This window comes from Strigops habroptila, chromosome 3, assembly GCF_004027225.2.
Source record: "Strigops habroptila isolate Jane chromosome 3, bStrHab1.2.pri, whole genome shotgun sequence".
Lineage (NCBI taxonomy): Eukaryota > Metazoa > Chordata > Aves > Psittaciformes > Psittacidae > Strigops > Strigops habroptila.
This window is the reverse complement of record NC_044279.2, coordinates 23784476-23809627: the sequence shown is the minus strand read 5'-3', so window position 1 is coordinate 23809627 and position 25152 is coordinate 23784476. Positions and strand designations below refer to the sequence as shown.

The 25152-nt window shown below is 37.4% G+C and overlaps 1 protein-coding gene across 25 annotated transcripts in view; it reads right to left on the bottom strand.

Moving 5' to 3' along the window:
• CADPS2 (calcium dependent secretion activator 2) overlaps positions 1-25152 on the bottom strand; it is a 298626-nt gene that overhangs the window by 131095 nt on the left and 142379 nt on the right. For all 25 annotated transcript variants that reach the window (XM_030479911.2, XM_030479889.1, XM_030479892.1 and 22 more), the window contains 2 exons: positions 16480-16591; positions 8487-8626 (listed from right to left, as the gene is read on the bottom strand). In XM_030479911.2, coding sequence (XP_030335771.1) covers positions 8487-8626; positions 16480-16591 — 252 coding nt within the window. The remainder of the gene's footprint in view (positions 1-8486; positions 8627-16479; positions 16592-25152) is intronic.

The window sequence follows — 25152 nt, the reverse complement described above, 5'->3', positions numbered from 1 at the left end:
GAACTTTTTGGAAATGAGTTTATTTACATGGGTAGATGAGAATGAGGTCCTTCGGACAACTTGGGTGCTAATTTTGAGGCCAGATACACTCAGCAAACATTGTCCCATTTATCAGTAATAGGAGACAGAAGAAAAGCTGTGCACGCTGTAAAATCTTAGCTAGAGGCAGTGACTAATTTTACTCAGGCCCAGCTGACTTAAATACACACTTGATTCATGTGATAGCATGCTCTTGCAGCAGACTGCTGTGTCCCACAGAGTTTCAACCTGTAACAACAATATTTCACAAGGTAACGTGAGAGAGCCTCAGGAAGTAAGAGCATTTTTGGTTATATGGTTAGTGAATCAAGACTCAGGTGAAGACTGAGGCTTTCCTTCATGGCAGGCGCTCTTTACCCATATGTGAGGAATGAGTGGCACATCATCAATTTCATCAATGGCACAAAGGTAGTTTAATAACCTCCCATCTGTAAATGGATTACATGTCATCTCAAAATACTGTAAGACCTGATTTTGCAAATGGCAGTGGGTAATCTCTGTCAGGTATTTGTAGAAAGATTTACCTCCTAAATGTATTGTAATAGAAATGACAAAGATCACTGATATACTCCACCCGTATTTCTTACAACTCTACTGTTCTCATGATAGGATAAGAAAATGCTTTGAACCAAACTGCAGGTATTAAAAATACAAATCACTTGTGTCTGCTGCCAAATAGAACAAGCTATTGTGTCAGAGAACATCACAAACTCTAAACTACCAGCAGTGCTAACACAAAGTGCTCACAGGAATTAACTGAAGTGACATTTATTTCATATGAAATACCTAATGTCATTCAATTCATAAGAGTACATACACACGCACTATTTTATCCACAAAGGCCAATATTTATAACTTGTAAGAAAACCAAGAAATATCAGTAGAAGTGAGTATATTTCTCCTAAGGGCATGATTATCTGTAGCAAAATTATTTTACCAGCTATCTAAGTAGCTGAAGTTTCATTTAAAATGAGACCTAGCTTTTCAAAATCACTTTGGCAGCTATGTATAGTTTGTCTCTGATCTGAATTTAGATTTGGGTAACTGTGAATTAGGCAGAAGAAAAAAGATGACATGACTGACATGAGATGACACGACATGACTGAAGCCCACTGAAGCTCTCTGGTGATCAGGCATTTATTTTAATTTAGTAGATAATCTATTCACTTTAGTAGATAATCTAATTCACTTCTTCTGAATGCAGCACATGTAGTGAGAAGTTTACCTTACTGACTCCAATGTACCTTTAAATTTTTTTCCATAGGCAATGTCTTAGCATTGATAAACCAACCTGTCAAGGTATTCCTCCCTACCTAGTGGCTTTGAGAAAACTCAGAGGACTCCAATACAGCCGAGATACCTAAATTTTTGGGCTGCTATAGTGAGGCCATATGACTAAGTGATCAGAGAAGGACTCCAAACTCTGTGAAGTTTGCAAAATTCAAACAAACTCAACAGTTTCCCTTCTGACTTTCCCTATGCTTCCCAGTTGTAATGTTCACAAACTGAAAAATAAGCCTTCTACCAAAGGACAGTGAGAGCTGCTGAAGTCAGTGCTCTCCTACCCTTTTTTAAGCTGGAAGAAGTGCAATAGCCACAAACACAAAGCTAGATGGTGCTAGTATACTGACTTTACGGTTACAACCAGATGTGCTGCACACACTTGGAAAGACAAATCAAATGTTATAAAGAGATACAGAAGAGTTTACGTATATAGATGAAAAAATGCCATAGTTAGATATGTATCGACTTATTTTAACATTTAATTGAGGCAACTACATTGTGTTGATAAGAAATGAAAAAGAGCAACAGGAATCTCTCAGCCCCCTCTCCCTTTTCACAAGAGAAAAATGTTACTGCCTTCACTAATGAGAAAAATATTTTCAGTAACTGTTGAAAAGCAATGTAGAAAGTTATTGGTTTTATTTCATGGAAAATAAGAGTAATTGAAGATGTCTATGCTACATATTACTATATCATATCAACAAGAATTACTCAGGATTTTCTAAGATGTTGTATACATTCAGATTTCTTACACTGCTCTTTGAAGCAACTGTATACTTAATTTAAGACAAGCTAAACTTGATGTTTTAGGTTAGCCAAACTTTTGTTTCTTTTTCATGTGTTTAGTGTTGGTAAAACAAATGATTTGGAATTATTCTGACATATCTATGTGTTTCAGCTCATAGAAAGGTCTGAAACCAAATTTAAATTCATTATATGCAACATAAAGGCCTATCTGTGACAGGGAGCATGCAGTACTTGTTAAGAGAAGGGTGACTGCATCCCTGACATCTTTAGCTGTTAAAGTAACCCAGAATTGAAATAGAGTAATTTCAATGGGATCACCTTGCACATTTCTCTGAAATAATGATATGAGAAGCAGACCTCATCTTCAGATCAGCTTACACATCTTCAAGTTATCAAGCTAATTCTGTTTCTCCTCCTGCCCTTCTCTTCTAGGTGACCCTCGACAAGCAGCACATAACAGTTGGCACCACCATTGTTCTGGCTGACTTCATCATCCCTGTGTCTGCTCTTAGCTGACTTAGGAGCTCACTAGTAGCTATGACAACAGTTTATCCAGGTAACAGTCACACACTACAGCCCTACCCACTGAGAAGCCAGCAGACCCCAGTGCTATCCTCAGCTCAGTCACTGAATTGCCCATGACCTTGGGTGTTCTCTGTTCATTCCTGGCCTTCATTTCACTCATCTGTAACAGACAGGTAATTATACTTGCCTTCCTCTCCAGTGAACTCTTTTATCAATGGGTGACAAGTATCAGAAAAATAGGAGGGGAAAATTACTTATCCTCTAATTCTGCATCTTAGAAGACTGCTAACCAGGGCATTTGTCTCACAGATTTCCTTTAGCTCTAAAACTACAGCAGCAGGAGGAAAAATGTGATGCTTCAGTCACATATAGGAACCAGCAGCTATATTTACTGTTTATAAATGTTTTCATAAGAACGTTTCAGTTAATTCCTATTGCACAAGAGAAAGTTTAAGGAATTAAAGGTGTAACATCTCTATCTGCAACATGTCATAGCAGAAAGCAGGACAGAACTTGTAAGAATGAATTTGCCTTTCAAATCTTTGAAAAAGTCCTGTACGAGAGCTAGGCTGCAATGTTTTACTTTAGAAGTCAAATTCAAATAATGCCACTTTGTAATATTGTACTGTTCAGGCTTTCAATTCGTAAGAATTTCATTTTACATTACTATTTCTTTTATTTATTTTTTTTAATGCCCATTAAGCATTACTAATCCTTTTAAAGCAAAGCAAGCTATTTGAAAAAATCTCAGTATTCCTTTTACTATTTCTAGATTGGAAGCAATAGAATAATACCCTTCTGTAACCACTAGGCTATGCTAACAGACAACTTAACTGACAAAAAATCTACTTTAAAAAAATAATGTATGCTTTAAATGCACACGGAAGTCCAAAGGCACATTAAAAACAAACCATGCATTAGGAAAGGTATTTAAGTAACCCACATATCCTGAGTGGATTAACTTGTCTAGCTTGTTTTTTCAACCCTAATTTAATTATGAGTTAAAGATAGCCAAATGAGCCTTCTTGAAGCAAAAAGTACCTCCCTAATGCTGCTATTCCAACTTGACAGAAATAAACAGGCTTTTAGCATTTTGCATAGGAAGCTTTTAGGTCAAATTCTGCTTATTTTCTCTGACGATTTGTTTTAGATTCAAGATGGCAACAGAAGAAATTAATAGAAATATTAAAACCCTCCTTTTTATGGATGTTTGCTTTACTACCTTAATAGAAAAGGTATTAAAAAAAAATACATTGTATGTGCTCTGCATTTCAGACAAGGAAAAGGTTGCCACATCCTATGAGAAGAAGACAAACATGCTACAAATTATGAGAAAGGAACCTGGAGTATCATGAATTGCCAATAATCGGAACTGTTCTACAAATCCCCATTGACGAGTGACATTTACCTCATCATTACACAAGATTTCTAGCTGTGTATGAATCCCCTTGTAATCTATTGACAGGTTTAAATAGAAAAGGATGGTTGTTTCAGACTTTGAGAGCCTTTCATGCAAGAATTAAAAAAAACCCTAAAATAAATAATAGGATTATGTTTACTCTAAGATGTATATCAGCATTCCTTGGTTTTTAAGCATATAACAGAATGCACAGAAAAATCACTGAGTGTTTCCATGATTATGTGTTTTTTAAAGAAAGAATCGCATTATTGGAATAACACCAGATTAGGTGTATGAATGTGTCAACGCAAACACTAGTGTAAAAGCAATGTGGCTAGTAAAGCTACCTCCTTTTCTCAGAGGTACAAATGAACTGCAATTGATACTCATAGTAGTGTTGAGTCATAAGGATTTTTATTTCTTGCTCTTAGAAAGGTTACAATTTATAATGAAAAAAATCCCACGTTTATAATTTTATTTGAAATACAACTATTTGTATGTGATGTGAAGGTGCTGCAGTCCAGAATACTATTTGTGAATTAAAGATCTCAGTTCAAGTACAAGAAAGTATAAAACTGATTTTTTTGAAGCATAAATGCGATACAGGTTTTGAAGCCTTTCAGCATATCCCCTCTATCAATAAGTAAAGTCAGTCTTAAATAGGAGAAACTTTTCTGAAGGAGTAAAACTGTAAACCCATCATTAGCTTGGACCTCTGGGTTTTGCTGACCTTGAAGAATCTGAAATATTTGAGCACAGCTCCCCATCTCAAAAAAGTGGTCTCTTAGTATCATTATTATTTTATTTTAATCATGATAAAGCATTAATCTAATAACCTCCCCTCTTTCTGCAATTGGCTGTGGGGTAAAATTCTTGTTCAATTTTGAATAAATTTTGAGATTCTCAGCTGAAAGCCAACAATGCCAACAGATTGCTGCCTTTTCCTGTGAGACAAATATGGATCTTCTATGTTAGGTGTTAACTCAGGCCAACAGAGAAAACGTTAAGTTGTCTAGTCCAAAGATGGAGCAAAGGTAAAGCATGAGAAGTATCTGAAAAATAAACTGAAGAATTAGAACTTAACTGGGATAATCACACTAACTACATTAGAAGACTGTCAGTAAGGCTGTAAAATTCAACTTGCTAACATGACAAAATTCTAGCAATAAGGATGATCACATTCTTTCAACCTTTTATTTCTCTCCCTTTATATGTACCCTATAACCCTCTGCTTAAACAAGTGACCACATACATAAAATAAAATAAAATAAAACAAAACAAAACAAAACAAAACAAAACAAAACAAAATCCTCCCAGCCCTTTTCACTATTCAGGACAGCAGCAGCTGCCTTCCAGCTCTTCAACATTTTATTGTCTTCTTCATACATGCTTCATTGCATGTTATGCAAACACTGCTTTATAGAGAGAAAGGAGTTATTTGCTTTTCTACCTTGTGCAGGTGCGCCAGGGAGCTGCAGACCCTGGCACTGCAGTAACACTGGCCAGCAGAACAGTTTTCCCCAGTTCGTGAGGCATGTAGGAGCCTTTTCTACCAGTTGCTTCTCAAGATTTACCTTCAAATGTGTACAACACTGGAAGGTGTTATTATTCTCCCTTGATAATGGGAGAACTGAAGCACTAAAAATTTTAGGCTTTCACTACTGTGATGAAGATCTATTTTTTAGGATATTTGGTCTCTACCAGGACAATGTATATTTACAGCCTAGTTTCCACTGATTTCAACTAGTAGCTGTGAGTGTTTGGCACCTCTATGAAATCAGATTCCAGTTTATAAAACTGGAAAAAAATGACATACCACCACTTACAGTAAGTGGAAATCAGTTTCAGTCTCTCACAGTTTCAGCCTCTCACAGGCAGGTCCTTCTGTGTAGCATAAATGGAGATAAAAGCCAATTCTTCCAGGCATCCCTCAACTACCTTAACTGCACAATATTTCTTTGCCTTCCCATAATCCTGTCTATCATCCATTGTGTGTTTCCAGCCTCTTCACAAATGAGGATTTCTCTGATATCACAGTATCGGTTCAGAACCAGAACAGCTTTAATCTGTGCATTGAAGCAGATGGGAATCCCTCTTGAAAAAATAGCAAATGACCACTTAATACTTACCCTCACCCAGGAAGTCAAGAGAAGGCTGCAGAGAGTGCGTGGATGATGGCTTTTCATAACATTAACGGTTCCTGACATTAATGATTCTTCTAGCAGGCGGGTTTTTTCCCCTCCAAACACCCTTTACCTTCCTCTCACTGCAACTTCAGTACCATTATAAAGTATTCAGTACCATTATAAAGTATTTCATCAACCTTTTCGTGGTTATTGGAAGAATTATTAACCTTTTATTTCATGTCACATATGTTTATGGTGGAGGAGTCTATACAGCCCTCCCTTGATGCCCTAACTTTTCTAGACAAATAGGTAATAATCATTAAGGCTAATGGCTATGAAGAAAGGGAAATGATGACTGACCTTGAGCATTTTTAGTGGGAAGAACAACAATATTTGCCTGGAAAATAGTGACAGCAGTGACCTTGAAGTAAAATGAAGAAGTAAACAACTATGGCAGGAGATCAGGATTCAAAATCAATGTGAGGAAGCAACCAGCAGCAGCAGATGAAAGGGATAATGATTAAATTAAATTAGTGAAAGTAATATTTGATTGGTCAATCCATTTAATGCTCTCTAAGAACACTAGTGACACAAACCAGTATGGAAAAGTAACCTGGGGGGTTAGAAAGACCCTCTGAAGATCCCGGAAGAACAACTCCCAGCCTAGAGAGCCACTGGGAAACCCAGGAGCAAGATAACTGGAAGCACTGGAGCCTTGTCCTTTTTGCTGGACCCAGGTCAATATAAGTTGCATGTTACACCCTGACTGGGGTTGCAGACAGTATAACCCAAACATTATCAGTGACCTGAATAAACATGGGGACTTGTCCCTGTTGTCACCTGTTGTGCACGGGAGCACAACATCCCTGATGTAGCTGCGGTGTGCAGCATGCAACTGAACCAGGTCACGTTCAAGTTAGATGCATCTGTTGATGCATTAATTCATGCTGTCCCCATGACTGCCTTTTGACAAACTCCTGAAGGACACAGGCAGCACCGCGCCACTTCTGTAGTGTTCATGACTTCAACAGGCTGAATATCTTCCAGCACCAGGAGACTGAACCCATGCTAGTGCACTGGATCTAGACAAGGATGTGCCACATTTAACATACCATTTCAGAGGTGTTTAGTGAGTGCAAATGAATGGGTGGAGGTTAGGGACTAACAGGAGGGTATCATGCTTCAGTACAGACAAGCACTTTTGTCTCCTCCCTAGGACCTCTTCACTTCAACTTTTTCATGCCAGCCCGATCTTCCTGCTTTCTCCTGCCACATTCTCCAATTTCCCTCATTCATGTATTTGCAGCCCTACTCCTAAGTTTTCTCATCTCATTCCCAGTCTCCAAACACAGTAGCTTCAGTTCCCCTGTTGGCTCCATGACTGGTTTCCCTCTCTTTCCTCACAGCTCATGGTCACTAGCCACAGGTTCCAGCTAGCAAATCCCTTTGTTACAGTCCTGACCAGTTTTGGTGTCTCCAAAACCAAAATGAGGGCTGAGGTTGATACCTGAGAAATTTCAGCCCAACCAATTACAGCTTTGTCAAAACGTAAGGAACTTTTATTATTTAAAAAAAAGTATCAAATATGGGAGATTTTACCAGTTAATGCCTGTATATAATGAGCAGAATATTAAGGAGGAGATTTAAAAGAAATCTAAATAGCATGGCCACTACATTAATTCTACATTAACATGTTGAATAGTCCTCTTTTTTGAAATTAACTTCTACTTACTTCAGAAGAAGTTAGAAGGATGGAAAACAACCCTGGTGATTGCTCTATAACAGATACAGCCTTGCTACTGCCGACAACATTATCTGTTTTTGCAGCTGGGATGAGGAATAGTGGTGCAATTGTCTAGGGAATCTTTCTTCGTGAATAATCTATTTCATATAGTTTTGGTGTTTGACAGAAAAACATCCTTAAACTGGTATTTGTACCTTAATTCCTCACAAGAGACTAGAGCAGACAGAGAAAGAAAAGAGAAGGCTAATTTGCAAATACCATCATATTCAGGTACGTAATTAATCCTATTTTAATGGAAAAATAAATTTATCCTAAATATCAGCTTAATTTTCCAAAGTGCTATAAATTTTAACATTCAAAACCAGTTTCTAAATGACACTGTACTCTAAGTTCTGTATTTCAGAGTTAGCTCATCATTTGTCTTTACACATCACTGAACATCTGAAATGAATGTTATTCCTGATTATTCCAAACATTATGTATAAAATGAGGATTTAACAAAATGCCAGGCTATAGGAACTGTTGTGCACATTTATAATGTTTTACAAACTTTAGAAACATATGGTTGAACACAGGCAGAGTGAGGCAAAGTTAATAAAATAGCAAGGAAATGGACACTTACCCACAGTGCTTCATGTGAGGCGGTTTATCCATTCTCACGGCCAGTTTAATTTTCAAGTCACTGTCCTGGCTGTTTTTTGGGACTATCATTTTATGCAGATCAGGTGACTTTGGGCTGTTGGATGTTGGATACAACACTACCTGCAAGTCATAAAATAAAAACCTTCAATGAGTTGATACAAAATAAATCTGTTTGTCAGCCTTTAATGGAAATTTCTAAGCAGTGAAGACTTTCTAAGCAGTTGCATCTCCTCCAATCTGAAAGTCGACTAAAAGCTGTTTCATAAATCCAATAAGCCTGTTGACTCAATCTTTTTGTAACAGACAATTTCCAAAACGAACTAATTTTCTTACAAATGGGAATTTTCATATTTTGAGTTAATAAAATTTCCTCCTCTGTTAGTTCATTCTGAATTAGCAGTTTTAAACAAAAAGGAACAGTTGACGCTTGAAAATGGTCATGTATAATTAAATAAGAATCTGAACTTTTACATTACTCAGTGCTCTGCTGGAAGCATCCTATTGAAACAATTTGCTGTAACATTATGCAGCGGCTCACCCCTTCAGTCATGACATTGCTTGATAGAAGAAAACCAAAATATGCTCTTTCTTACCAACTCCATTTTCAGAAACTGGAGATTAATTCCAAAGCGTCTTTACTGCAAGTGGCGTATAATAAATGTAAGGTACTATATCCAGTTAACGTGTGATATGGTATAAGCCTTTTGTTTAATCTACATTGGCAGACTTACAAAAAATGAAAAATACATCCCATTTTAAATATTTAATTTTTGCAACTACTAGCTAACCATTAATTTTAGATTAGTATTAGTCACAGGCTGTTAAATATTTATATATTTACCATCCAGAAAGTTTATCCATTTATAGCCAATACAATTAAATAGTACTACTTCATGGAAAACTTGGCCACAGTCACATGTTTGGCAGTTAAATGCTGCTGAAACATAACGTCTCCTTCTTTCTTATTATTGAATCAATTTTTTGAATCAATTTAGATTTTTTGAATCAATTTAGACTCTGAAAAATTATAAACATGCTATTTAGGAGACTTTCATAACATTCAGTGAGTTCTGAATTACCATGATCATGAAGCAGAATTTCAAAACAAAAACACTCTAAAAAGCAGCATTCTTCACATTTATTTCTTGAAAAAGAAATTAATCATCATGTTAACCATCAAGTTAGTTTCTTATACATAGTATTTGTGCCTTGTGTCACATATATAATTCACAATATATTCTCCTCTGTGTTATTATAGAAGTTAAATCAAGCATTTGATGAAGAATCTCCAAGCAAGCACAAATCTAACAGATCTTATTAAGGCAAAATAGATAGTGTCATTCAGATCTGAAAGATGACGTAAGCTGAATGCCTTCAGCTTCTCATCTCAGTATTTTGCAGAAACACGTTCCTGCATCCCTTTAATATCAGGAGCTCTACTGAAGCGGAGAAATATGATGCTTTCCCTGAATCAAGTGTGCAACCTTTATAACGCCAGTGAAAGAAATAACCTGTCAGATCTATTGAATACACTCACTACCTTTTAAAGAGATAGTAGGAGAATCAGCATATTCTGGTTTCAATAAATCAGGAGGCTACTTTTTTTCTTTTCACAAATAGCAAACACTATTTAGAACAAAGCTTTTTCCTTCTTTCCAAGAAACAAGCTGATTTTCATTATGAATAAAAGCCATCTCTTAAAAAACATTTACAAGCATTATGAGTACGGCAACCTTTGTGTTCCGATGCACTGAACAGAAAATGGTTTTCAGTTTATCTTTTTAAATGCAAGATTATATAACAGTATTATTATTAATTGTTTGCATTTAAATCCCTTGGCATTCACATAGGACTGTACGTGACGTTACGAATTTTTCCTTTTCTACAGACTCCAGTTCTTGTTGTCCTGCAACAGCTTATTACAGCTCATGCATCTCAAGTGACATCTTTCTCCTGTCACCTTCTTGAGTTTTTAGAATGCTGATGCAAATACAAGCAGGCAAGTGTATAATTAATTCATAACTTCAGTACTGACAATTCCTTTTCTGAATTATTAAAGTAGTATTTTACAGCTTCGTTTTCAAAGCTCTCACAATGAATAAGCATCTGGCAGAATATTTAAGTATGCACTGTATTGTGCTTGTATTATACTTAGTCATGCCTTCCAGCTTTAAACAATGAGAGCTGAAATAACTTTGTCATCAAACTTTTTATCATTACACACAAACACACATATGCACATGCACACAAAGCATTTGACAGGCATTAATTATCTTCGCAATAATCTTCATACTAATATTGCCCTAGAGGGCAATCATAACCACTGTGTACCTACCATCAGGTGGTACAAGCTGTAAGCTTCCACAAAATCACTGAAACCAAAATACTGGGCAAATGTTTCCTGATGGGAAAAGTAAAAAGTTATTGAAATTTGTGTTAAAAGCGCTCTCTCTGCTATGACACGCTGCAATGCAATGTCATTGCCATTGCCCATGGAGAAGATTTCTAAGAATCTGTCCTGGATTTCCTTTCAGCACTGCTTATGGGATTTTAATTTTCTAGGTGTTGTTCTATAATCTACTTTAAAAAAAAAATGGTATCAACTCATATGTCTTCTCTGAGGGATATAAAACTCAACTACAAGATATTCTTTCACTGTGCCTAAAACTTCTAAAAGTTTCATAAAATTCCTACTACATCATACATTTATGAATTAAATTTTATTTTATATTTTAATTTATTAATTTATCTTATGCTATTGCTCTTATATCTGTGAATATCACCATAGTAGATTATATAGCAGCAGCAGCAGAGAACTATGAGTTGTCAGTCTAGGACTGTGTTTACAAAAAGTAAACTAACAGGTAATCTGCATTAAAAAATATAATGAACTATTAATGAGCAGAATGCCACACACCTAACACAGCTGCTGTGCATTGCACTGCATTGCTTCAACTGATTTGCGGCAACTTGATACTATCAGAACAATGTGCGCTGAGATAATTCAGAAAATTCAACCATCTCATGATCATTAAAAATGCTCAGCCATGTGGTCCAATTATATCTAGTATTGCATTTCCTCAGACCACACTGTAATGGAAAAAATGCCAAGTTCATTTTATAGCTCTTCTCATTCATATGTAAAATAAACACAGAAATCTTAAATATGACAGAGCAACACATTTATGGCTTTATGCAAGGTGATGTTCTCACAACACTGTTACTTAATTGTGAATGACTGAAAATGTTTCTCTCCTGGGCTTAAAATATGACAGGTTGAAAGACATAAAGTTAATATCATTCCACGACTTAAGTAACCATCCTTTACGGTGATTCAGCTGTGTAGTTAAGTCCTCAGCTGGATCACAATAGAAGTTATTTGAAATACACCTGAGTTAAACAATTAATTCAGCCAAGCGATTATTAACTCTCCTCTATCTTTGGCATCATATCTTCTTTTAAAGGTATGAAAGAAAAGCTGAGTTGTCCAAAATACTCTGAAAGCTTAAACAAACCAAACTTGGGACAATCTTGCTTTCTCAGAGAAGATAACCAAGCAAAAGGTTCAGAGTCAAAAGTAATGTGCAGAAATACAGAAATAGCTCCTATGAGTACTCCCATGTTTAGATAAAGCTCTCAAGCTTTATCCCTGCCCGCTGTTCTGCTGCTGTCAAAACAAAATGCAGCCTTCATAAGGAACCAAGGAAGCTAAGAGGCAAGCAGACTGGCAAGCTGTAAGCATGGTGGAGATAAATCAGGAGTTAAGATAATCACTTTTCCCTTTACCCCCCCCCCCACTTGTGGCTGAGTTCAGTTTCAGTCAGCTCATGTCCTCACATCCCTCTCCTCCCCATCCCTTACTTCCACCAAAAATATGATATTCCAGTGTTGAACCCAAGCACTGGAGTTACTCACTCCTTTGAGCCAAGTATTTGAAATGAGACAGATTTTACAAGTTGGGTTGGTTTTAGACACATTTTGAGATCTCAGACCTTGGGCACCAAACCTTGGTAATCATCATAATTCCGAGCAGACAATGGTGAGTTCTGGCTCACTGTTACAAGCAAAAAAGATGAAAGCAAAGAAGGTCTGCAGCTGCTCTATGCTCGTGTTCTCTGAGTGCTAGCTAAGTCATAATGCACTGCTGTCAAGAGGATGAAGCAAAAGCAGCTCAAGGAAGGGACAAGATTGGAGGTAGAAATGGGAGGATAGCTCTCTTGCAAGTAACTCCCTTAGAAAAGTTCTTACCTAGGGAGCCCCTAAAGAAAGGATTAATAAAAGACTGATTGCCAGGAGAGTTTATATGTATTTTATACAAGCTCCATCATCCCTTCCAACCCTATGACTCTATGACCCTTGCTTTCCAGCTATGATTGTATTACAGCTGAAACACTGAGAGAAGGCTTTGGGTAAAAGGTGGTTAAAAAGAAATAAAAACTGAACAGGCACATGGTGAAAGAGATAGACTGTTGTTGACAAAGAACTGGGAAAACTTTGCAGTTTATGCCATCAAGGGACCTCTGCTGATGCTGCCACTGAACACTTACCTTAATAGATCTTAGCAACTGATAAAAATTCCTTCACAAGGAACCCTTCCCCCAAATCTAAGAGAGAGCATGCCTGAATGAAAAATGTCTCAAGAATTTAACAAGAGGCATTCTCAAAGAAGGTACTGAGAAAACCCCTGTTCTGTGGAAATAACACTCAGCCAGACATAGCAGGATGCTGACAGGCAGACTACTCCGGGAACAAGAGAAAAGGGGGAAGTGGAAGCAATCTCTTATCATTTTCCAAACTTAACAGACAGAAAAACTCCAACCTGCAAAACCTCAGTCATTTTGATATGTGATGGAGAAGCACATTCCCCAGGATGACAGGCTTTAAATTAACATATTCACAGTATGAAATTATCTCCGCTCAGTGGCTCTTTGAATGCAGCACAGAAGATAAACAATGTGCCCGGTGCAGTCAGCATTCAGAAACTAGGCAATCATGCGAGTACAGGTATGAGCCAGTACAGCTATTTTATCATGTCTTTAAATCAAACCCAGAGTAACAGCATGAAATAAAAACACTCATAACTGCACAGGTAATTATTCCTGGCTGCAGCTGACTGTGACAAGCAGGTTGTGAGACAATAGTTCCCTTTTAATTGAATAGTCAAAGCAGCAAGGCTGAAAAATTCTTATATTCAGAAAGTATCAGCAATCAACCACCACCTGCCGTTCTCACATTGTGTTCACATGTGTGCTAAGCAAGCACAATGGTTGTCACTTTGAATTACTAGGTTTGAACATCTTCATACACAAAGTACTGAACAAGGAAAAGTGGTGTCAGATCCCTGAGTTTCAGCAACCAGCAGGCTGTTTTTTCAGAAGTATTTACACCAAACTCTGAAGGCTTCTTCATGCTTCCTTAGTTGTTGCACGTACAAATGCAAACATCAATTCTGCCTTTTGTATGCACATACAAAAACTACTGAGATGGCCAGATCAGTGTCAGTCACATAGAAACTGTACCACATGTTTCAAAGATTTTGAATAAAGTAGGTCCTTAACATTTCCTCATTAGAAGAAACATAGCTTCAAAGATGGAGCCTGCCTCACTTTCTAGAAGTTAAATTTAGTGGTGACTGTATGTGGAGGTACACAACCACAGACACAGGCTGTGACTCAAGAAGCTCACGTTCTGCAGAACCCAAATCCAAATAACATCCTTTCCCCTCCTGTGCAGCACACGTCTCCATTTCTTCTTTCAGTTTATGTAGAACAAAGAATAAAGGTTAAGATTTGGGTTGTGGTTTTTTTTTTTTTTGTTTGAAAACACCTAAAACAGCAGGGAGCCAGAAGAATGTCCTCCTGCAAGCAAAATCTTCTCTTGGCATTCACAACTGGATTTATTTTTGCCTTTTTAGAGGAAAGGAACAATGTCAGACAAGTGATGTAGTAAGTACTTTTCCTGTTGGTTAAGCACATCTTAAATGCCTTGAGAGGAGAACGTGTTAAGTACAGACAACATCCCTTCTGTTGCTTGGTGCTTACCTGGTAACCATCAGTGAAGCAGCCCCCAGACTTTGCTTCCTAACAGCGAGTATATAAAGCTGTAAGCATGGTCTGCCCTCTTTACTGAAAGCACAAACCTACATCCCGTCTGCTCTACCATGAGCTAGTTACTTCTGGAAATCGGCAGTGTCTCCTCCTGAAACCGAGGAGCTGCAGAGGCATCATACTGAGATCAAGGACTATATCTTAAGTTCAGAAGTGTGAGAGACTGCCATGGACTGATGGGGTCAAAGGAAACTCCTTCTCCTCTTGGGAAACCTTTGCTGGCTCCACATTTCACACCTTAGATCTGCTTTCATAAAAAGCCAATTCCTTAGTGGCAGACGAAATCCTTTGGTATATGATGAAAGCTCAAAATTCAAATCATGTAGCTTGATGACTCCATCTATTTGTAATTATAGATTAAACGGAACAAAACCTTCACAATAACCACAGGGTATGGGAACTGCAAACTTCACTAATGTAGAAAAGTGGTATCAGGTCAAGACACATGCTTTGAAGAATGTACTTGACAGATAGGAATTAATGTCCACAGCAAACTACCTCAGAAGGGGCAGGTTTGAGTTGAATTTTTACGTAGAGAAAAAAGTACCAACAGAAGTATCTTCAGGCCTTTTCAGAGCATACCAAACCTCACTGAATCAGCTGCACTCCTGCGAATCACTGCAGTATAGTGATCGGTCACGAAGTTGCCGAAGTTTATTAAACTTATCCAGTGAGATCCTTCATCTTTTCAAAGGCTACCTGAATTTAAATCTCTCAAACCTGAAAATAAAGACATCGACAACAAAACAAGCCTTTGAAAGGTAAAATGTACCTTAAAATTACTTTGTAAAAGTTCTGTCAAATATTCTTCCAATATCCGCTGAAGCTAGCCACCACCACTCTCAAATACTCTGATTAACTAGAGATTGGAAATATTCCCCCTTCTCCCTGAGTTGAGTGTCTACCACCATCAGCTGGAAGGTGTCTGCCAGCTACTGCTGGGAGGTGCAAACAGGCTGATGCACAGCCAACATGTCCTTTTTCATTTTGTTTTCCATGCACTGTACATAATGCCATTGTGGGAGGTTTATCTTTTACTGACTTACCATTTACAGAAGGCGTTTTTTGGGCAAGGAGAGGGCTAGGCATTTTTGGTAAATACCTAACGTATTATAAAACATAAAATCAATATCCATGCATCTCTCAGGTACTTCTGTTTGCTATGTCCAATCTCAGCACAAGCTTTAATGCAAGGGGAAAAAAGGTGATGGCCTTTGTCCTTTGTGACAAGAGGGGTAAAAAACCAGGAAGAAGTGATGATTTAATTGCTTTATTCTGGTGCAAACTGCCAAACCAGACTCTCTGCTGAAGGGGAGTAAGAATCGGCAACAGAAACAGAAGATTGCTCTTCCCTCCCTCACCTTTCATGTATCTTGCTTTGTCTCTGGGACAGCTGGGTCAGACTCCAACAACAGGGCAGTGAGCTCAGCTCCAACTTCTCTCTATTACCTATTTTTATTTTCTCTCTCTCCCCTTGCCACTCCCAACCAAGAAAGAAAAGGTATTACTGTCTTTAAACTGGTTTGACCAGCTGTCAAACAAATGTGTCATGAGGCAGCCAGGAGTGGGAAGGGCAAGGAGGCACGGAAAAACAAACCATCTGGGGCCACAGGATACAGTTAAGGAAAAAGCTATATTCAATAATAGATATTTGAAATGTTTCCATTCTTCAAAATAATTTAAATTTAAATTTTTTTTAACCTCCAGTCCTAGAAACTCTTAGAAGAAAAAGCACTGTTTGGTACAACTGGAGCAGAATAGGTGCTATACTGAATGCCTTGTACCAGTTCATGGCATGTTTTAGCAATACTCACATTTCTATGCATCATTTCTCACATATTTCTCATGTCTACACATAATACTCACTCTTCCCAGCTCTTTATCTTCAAGTGCCAGCACCCCGGTGCTTTCTGTAAAGAGTTTTACTTTGACAACAGGCCTAGGGTGAGTAGTGGTGAAATCCCCTTGAGTTCCCCACCTGCAACAAATAAAAGAACAGAATTTAACTGGGGCTGAGGACAGGCCTGAGAGTGATAAGACTGTAATCTTTTTTACAGAGTATTTATTAATGCACTCCTAGAACTTAAATTCAAAACTTCTGGGGGGAGGAGGTGGGATAGAGAGGGCAGGTATTTATTTGAGCATCCAAGATTAAACACCTACATGGGAGAATTGGCTTTTCTCTGTAATAAGCCAAACCAGATTTTTTCTGTATGACTTTTGTCATAAAAATCATAGATTAGTTAATGACAAAACCCAAAGAACTGAAATTACATCCTCACAGGGAAAAACAGGGCCTAGCGAGAAAGAAAAAAAAAAAAAAGAAAAGATATCTTTGTACTATTAAACATCCCTGGTGGTGTTCAAGACCAGGTTGGACAGAGCCTTGGGTGACATGGTCCAGGGCGAGGCGTCCCTGCCCATTGCACGGGGGTTGAAATTAGATGATTTTAAGGCCCTTTCCAACCGTAACTATTCTATGATTCTATATGATTCTATGTTCACTATCTTGTGCATACAAGTCAAATTAACTTAGCAAAAAATCATCTCTCAATTATAAAAAAAATACTTTTAGGTTACCAAACTACGCAGAAAATAACCTGATCAGAGAAAACCTTGTGTTTTATGAGATGTTACAACTTAGTATAAGCATGTAGGAAAAATGTAAACACAAACACAAAAAAATGGAGAAAACGTTATTTATACGAGTGACTACAGCTCTGCAAGACAATTATTGCCACAAGGCTTCATGCTTTTAGAGAACCTAAATAAGGCAAACAAACTTGTAGCTATTCATCTCTTCTCTCAGTTAAGACACTTGCTTTGTCAGCAAATTAGATTGCAACTTCCTCCAACAAGCTATTCCATTTCTCTAAAGAAGTGCATACTACTCATTGCATTGATGACGCTAAGTCTGATTATGCTACCAGGCACAACCAAAACGCAAGAAAAAAAGTGCAGAGCCAGTTTATCTCTTTTTTTTCCACTAGAGACATTATGATTAGCAGAAACTAAAGAAATCGGGAAAAGAGGTGGCCTGAAAAGTATGCTCTGTAAAAGTATGTATTACACAAGCTAAAATCTCAGGGCCTCATTTACAAACAGCAGTATTTTTATTTTACATTCAAGAATGATTTACACAGTGTCTGCATTGTTGGAAAATGAACATATATGGTAGCAATCCTTCAGCAAAAGGGATCTAATAGGTAAAAGAAAGTCCTCTAACGTGTTAGAGGCTTCAAGAGAAAGTCATATGTAACTGAAACCAGAAAGTTTTAGGAAAGCAGTGGCTCTGTATAAGCCAGGTGGCTGAACACAAGCCACGCTACAGAAGTGAGGTTCACTGAAACTTAATGGAATGTTATGTTACATTCTCTCTTCTTTGCTTTATCTGGATTAGATTGATGCTCACTCTCTGTCTGTGGTGGATATAGCCCTAGCCTTAACTGAAGTGGTAATTGAAACAGAGACTGTGACATGAAATTACCTTCCCGAGTGGGAGAAAACCTGTTTTGTGATCTGATGATAGATGCTGCAGTTGCAGGACAAGACAATACCTAGCCCTGCTGCTCTTCCCAGTGGCAGTCCCAGAGGTAGTTTTTATCACAATACAGAAATGAGATTTCCAAGCAGAAAGCATCTTCATAAAAGATGAGATATCTGTATCTTTAGTCTTTCCCCCCAGATCAAACCATTCAGGAAGAATGCTGCCTTGCAATTGCAAACACAATCTAAGCACTTTGTTAGCTGCTCTCTCTCTCTCAGGCACCAAGATATATTCATCCCTGAGCATTCAGAGGCCTTGAATTGTGCACACTGCAACGGATAGGATAAGCCAAATAATCAAGGGAATCTCCTATTAAAATAATGCAACAAACCCCTCTCTACAAAGATCTAGTGTTAGCATTAACTCACAGACAGAAAAAAACAAATCAGAAGAGACCTAGCCTGTTCCACAAAGAGAACATCACTGGCGGCAGCTCAGCTTCTGCAAGCTGAGCAGTAGGTACATGCTGCAGTGTGTGCTGGGGTCTGGGCACCCCAGCATCTGGTTCCAGGACCTCCTCAGAAAGTGCTCCAGTTTTCTGTGGAAACACACACACAGGCTCCATTTATGCAGGACAGAGCAGGGAGGGAGGGATGGGACACACATGAGCCTTGCCCAGGGAGCCTGGCAGAATTTGCTGCTTCTCTGATTTAGATGCACAATGAGAGACTGGTGCAGATGGGACTAACATGTAGTCATCACCTTTTGTTGGCACTCATGTAGTACTAGAAATCATCTTTAACACAGATCTGATCACTAGCCTTGAATGACATATTCCTTGCACCCCTTGTTCCATCTGCAGCATTAAATGAAAATCCTGGGCTGAAATGCAAGTCTGAACCAATTCCTAAAGCTTAATGTTCATGGTGGAAACATTTCATGCATTTATCTTCACCCTCCTGGCTGATCAGGACTTCAGCTGACTCTCATAGCCTCTTATGACCATGTCTTTGGAAGAGTTATCTGCTGGAGCAGATTTTACTGCCTAGACTTTTATCATCATTTCTCAGGAAAGAACACATGAGGAATCATGTTCTGTTCGAAAAGGTAAATCTAGGATTGCATTCTTTAGCAAGATGATTACTTGGGGGCATCTGGTATTTCTCTCAGCTGCCAATATCACAGCAAATTACACAAGGCTCATAGCTCATCTCTTTATTCCTTGTGGATTACCAGAACACAAACCCTGTTTCTTTGGGAGCTTTGTGTTGTGGCACAGGTATCGCTTCACACCATCTGAAATCAGAAGTTCGGAGAAAGCAGCCAAATAGAAGCAATATAATGTTTATTTTAGTTTGCTTCTTCCAAGAATGGTGACGATATGAAAATCCAGACATAAATTGAGTTTATCTGTATGTTGTACATTTAAAAGCATGTTATTATCTATGCTACTAATGCATCAGGCATTAACTGAAGTGGAAGTCAGATTAAGTGTTACTAAAACATGTAATATCAAATTCCCAGCTGTAGGCTCACCCCATGGACATTGCTGCTAATAAAAATTTTCCATTTGCATTTGTCTATTGTCTCAGTACAATATTCAGTGTAGAATGGCCTTACTGTCTGTATTTTGCACTCTCAGAACCTATTAATAAACTTTAGTCTTGTTAAAAACAGAATTCTGAGCTATGAAGATTGTGCCATGAATATAACAAAGTACCTGACAGTATTTACGAAGGGTGATCCAAAACAGGGGGTAGATTGAGTAAAGCATGCAGGTGTACATAAACTAGCCTATTTTGAAATACACTTCGTTGTTCTGAAATAAAATTGTATCGGTGCTCAAAATCTGACAGCTTTCAATTTTTTTTCCCCCTGGCTATTTCTTTTATGACATCTGGTCAGACTCTACTCAACAAATCAACTATTTGTTCTTTCTGATTATGAATAATACTTTGCTTTAACCAAATTCCATTGAAAGGCATATCACACTTCAGATTCTGTATCTCAGAGGATAAAAAGAGGTATCAGATTTTCAGATCCTAAAATTACTTATAACGTAACTGCAAACAACAACTTTGGAAAAGCTACTGTCCCACAATCATCTGCGACTAAAAGAACTCTGCAAGTAATCAATCCTATATATAATGCAAAATCAGAAATACAGCTTACCTAGCCAATAAATAGGAGTTTAGTGAATTGTTATTTCCACTGTAAAATTCTGTCAATTCTCTCCAAACTTTTTGTGATTTACTCTATAACTATATGTCTGTTCAAGGGGCTATTAAGTTTAATTGTGAAAAATAGGTTAGGATACCTAATAATTCATGGAATCCATACTAAACCAGTAATTATTATGACACAAATCTTGACTGCCATTACTGTAATTTCTTATTTCAATTTATAGATTTTATGTGCTAATATAATTATACCCACTTGGTCTCTCAAAAATTTAACATTTTTCTTCCATAGCACATTTGTCTCCTGTCAAATGCATATATTAATACCTATTGAAATGCTAGTATTTCCTGTTCTCACAACTGCTTAATCTCATTGGAGTAGCTATAGTGGACATTTAAAATTTAAAAATTAAGCTGCTAGGTACAGGTCAGACAAATTTGTACTTTTCTTTTAAGGTTGGGGTTGCACCCTGACATCGTCCTGGAGAAAACACAGTACTTCTCAGAAATGTCTTTCTGACAAGCTGATTGAAAGTCGACCTGCACACAAAGGATTGTTCGGATTATTCATAAGATTGAATAACTTTTTAGTTGTTCAATTTACTGACCTTTTGACTGTTTTTAAGTAAGAACTAAAAATGTAGCCACCAGAATTTGAGCACAGCATAAAGAAAAGTTACTTTTCTTTATATTTTGACAGCAATAACAGTTAAATATTTTCTACAAGATAATAAATCCTACAGGTGCCTTTCACTTTTCAGGTGAACCTGTAGGTTGCAACTTGGTTTTCTGTGAAAAGAGAAGGAAATTATATGTGCCATTTTGATCTCATTTGAGTCAAAGTATGTTGCAGGCAATTTATTTCAAGCTTACTCTGCTATGGAGATACTGAACTGTGGAAGTAAGAGCCAGAAGGAAGAACAGGCAAATTAATTCACCTAATTTCTGCAATGGCTATTTACAAAAAGTGTATCTTTAATAATTCTTAACACAATAGAAAAATGTAATGCTTTATATTTGTAACAGCATATGTTTTAACTACCAAATGTATGTAAGCAATGGAAAACAGGAAAGGAGCCATTTCCACATATTTGAAGAAGCTGCTGATACATGAATACCTGTCCAATGATTTTTGCTAATATGAACATGACCAATGTGTCCAGATAGGAAGTGCAAAATTTTTGTTAAAACAAGTGTGGATCTCTTGTAGCATTCACATTAAAAGTTAAGAAGTCCCATTATAATCTGTTCGTTTATTTTAAACCTTGGTAGAGAAGTAGTCAAAAGTAACAATAATTTCAGTGCTGAATGCTGCAGTGTCACTCACTGCACCATCAGCCACAGCCCATGTAGCATATTAGAGACCTCTAAACCTACCAACTTGAAGCCTAAAAGAAACCAAATCCTGCCTCTTCAGGCTCTCATTTTGCCACATCATTTTCCTTTGTACACATAATTTTTCTGCTTTCACCTACTCATTCTCTTTACCATAGAAACTTTTTGATTTGATGTTCGATCATCTTCAACCATAAGCTTCAGTCTTTCCACCATATTTATGCTGCCGTCAGAGGTACAGGTGCTGATATTGTAATTAGTGACAAACTCCCTTGCCAAAGTAGATTTCCCTTCACTGCAAAAGTACCCACTACCAGCAAGGAGGTGGATGTTTATTTCTGTTAAAGATTTATCACTGTGTCACAGAACCCTCTCTAAGGAAATTTATTTTTCTACTTCATTTCAGAACACATTTCATATGCTCAAAACTGCAGCAAATTTCTCTCTGAGTTTTCCACTCTAATCATGGTCTCTGTTAGTCAAAACTTTTTTTTATAAGGTCTTAAATCTCCAGTCTTACATGGGAGTGAATATTATAAAATTTATTATTCAAAGCAAACATCTAGAAATTTTATTTCAGCCCTATTTATTGGAACATTTTCTTTCTGATAAAATATCAAGTCCACAGAACTTTGCATCAGGAATTGACTGTCCTCAGCAATTCGGAAATATTCTCCTTTTTGAAACCAATACCAGACTCCATTGGTCTCCTTTGTGCTTCCTTTTGCATCTTTCTGGGTTTGACTCTTGGTTTAAATCTACCTCAACTGGTTTCTTAATACCTCATTGAATCACCTGAGGAGGTCTTCTGAAAGAGTTTTCTTATTTCCTATCCATACAGAGATGTGCTACAGAGCTGGAGTGAGCAGGAAGATTCACCAAAACCAGCTTGTTAGGCATACGACTGCTCCACAGGACTAAGACGTACCTTCATACTTGCACATCTTGGAGCTGGACTGAAAACACAACCTTCAGGTCTCCAGAACATCTCCATGATTCCACTATTTCAAAAATCTGTATCAACTTTGTTGTTTCTACTTTGTTTAGAAACATACTTGAACTGTAGAGAAGAAAGCATCTATAATCTTCAGGTTAGAAATCATACTCACAGTGCAAGTCATGAGATGAAAGGCCAGAAAACAAAAAAGACAGATGAGACAGCTCCTCCCTAACACATCTGGCTACACTGATACTTTAATCTAGTTCAAACACCTTAAATCCAGGTCTGAAACATTCTGTTGTTAGTGAAGTATTGTGCAAATGTGGAATTTATGAGGTGTTGCGTATTACTAACTACAACTGCATATATACGGATGGAGAGAGAAAAAAATGTAAGACAGCAAGTAAGCTGCTGTGCCAGCAATGCAAGCTACCCCACAGCAATCTGACAATAAATCTTTAATTTAATGAGAAGGCTCCATTCAGCCAAACAAAAATAGAGTTAAATCCACACTTATCTGATTTTGGCTTTTTTACTGAGATTCCCAAAGAGAGTATTAGTTGGTACTAATTGCTGCTAGTTCTTCACTAATAATTGGACAAACATCGTAAGCATCTCCTTTTTTTTTATGAGCACAGAAATACCCGTCCATCTGGCAATGACTGACACCACGATGCCACACTAGAAATCATGGCCTTCATGCTAACAGCTGTCCCATACAAGCTAAAGGCATGTTTATTTTCTGACTTTTTCAAACCTTACAAAATAATATGAACATTCCAGCTGCTCCCTTTAATGAAAGCTATTGAAAAAGGATGTCAAAATGTTACTGCACAAGCAACAGAAGTTTCTTATGCAGCACAGAGGATTTAATAGGGTAATGATTATTACTTATATGTAACATTACAACCATTACTTTACTTTCATATATATATGTAAGTATATATATATTCTCCATTACATCAGTGGAATCTGGAATTCATTTCTGAAACCACAAACGGAAGAGTTTGTTTGTATCTTTCTACAACGCTTATAATGGGGCTTCGGTTGCAAAAAAAAAACCCACCCAAAACATTTTCATATTTATTTATTTGAAAATTGCTCACTTATTTTGATGGAAATACAAGGAGCATTATTTCCTCCATCAGAGCAAGCACATTAAACTGCAGCTGAAAGATAATGCATAAAAAAAGTTTAAACAAATAGTAACGCCCTCTTACAGCAGAAGCACAGACCAGCCCTGCACTCAGGCAAACTAAACGGAGAGCTTGGCCAAGTATCTTGGCCTTTCATCACTAACTTAATTTTTTATGTGTCTTGACTCTGTACTTCCCTCTGCTACTGCGATCCTCCTATTTTACGCAGAAATCTTGCTGAGAACTGCAGATTCGTTGTTTTACAATCCCTACTACAGAAACACTGGCACTTCGCATAATTACTTTCAGGCTGCCAGCTAATGAAGGAGCATTACAGTAGTAATGGTTTTAACCCATCAAAATCTTCCTAAAACTACAAAATATAGATATGAGAAAGATAATCTGTTCTACAGAGATGGATGACAGTAGGAAAAAGTACAGGAAAAAAAGGGAAATTTAGGTATAAGGTTGGAAGGCCATAAAATTGTCTGCAATTGTCACCTTTGATTCCACCCAAGCAGGGTCAACACTACTGTTTCTCCCCCGCCCGTTTTTTTTCTCTCTTACAATTTTTCATTTATTTCCAACTATACGGGAACTTTTGACTTGGCACACTAGCAGTTTGAAATGCAGACTAGCAAGCTATCTCTTCAGCACTTCCCTTATAGAAAAGTTGGGTGTTCAGTACTTGTACCTGCATATGTAAGTAACTCGGCATTCAATTTCTGATTGCATTGTCAAGTCACTGTCTAGTCTAGTCACTCAGAAAGAGTGATATATTTCCTCCCCTTCATGGATTCGGCAGAAAAGTTAAAGGCTTTTGGGGTGGTTGTTACAAAATATTGGCAACCCCTTCTTGGAACTCTGCTCTGAAGAACTGAAAGCTCCAAATGGATCCTTACTTCGGCAATAGCAAGGATACAGTGTTTTAATGAATATGCTGTATTGTAAAGCCCCTTTATACAACTAGACTAACATGAAAGAAGAAAAGAATAATCTGATCATATGGTGTTTTTTCAGGGTTTGCGTTTGATAAAAATGTTTGAAATAAAGGAATTAACAGAGTTCAAAATTACTACCCATTTATCACAAAGCTGACAATGAGTTAGGCACAATAATGTATTTCTTTTTAAACATAAAACATTTTTAGTATCTAAAAAAAATTTCGTGTTAAAAAAGCAAAATTATGAATAGTTTTTCTTTAAAAATGTGTCTAATGCAAACCTGAAAGGAAAACCAGAAGACGGGTTCAGTGCCTAAAAAGCAACTTAAGTGAAAACACTCATTTAGGCTTTCTACACAGAAAATGAGGGAAGTGCATTCTAACACTACAAAATGCTATTATGACAAGTACTGTTATCACAAACATAAACTGGTATGAATAAATTATTACTTAGTCTTGCTTTCCCATCTGACGTTCAATACAGGCAACCAAGACAAGTCAGGGTGAAGATTTTCAGT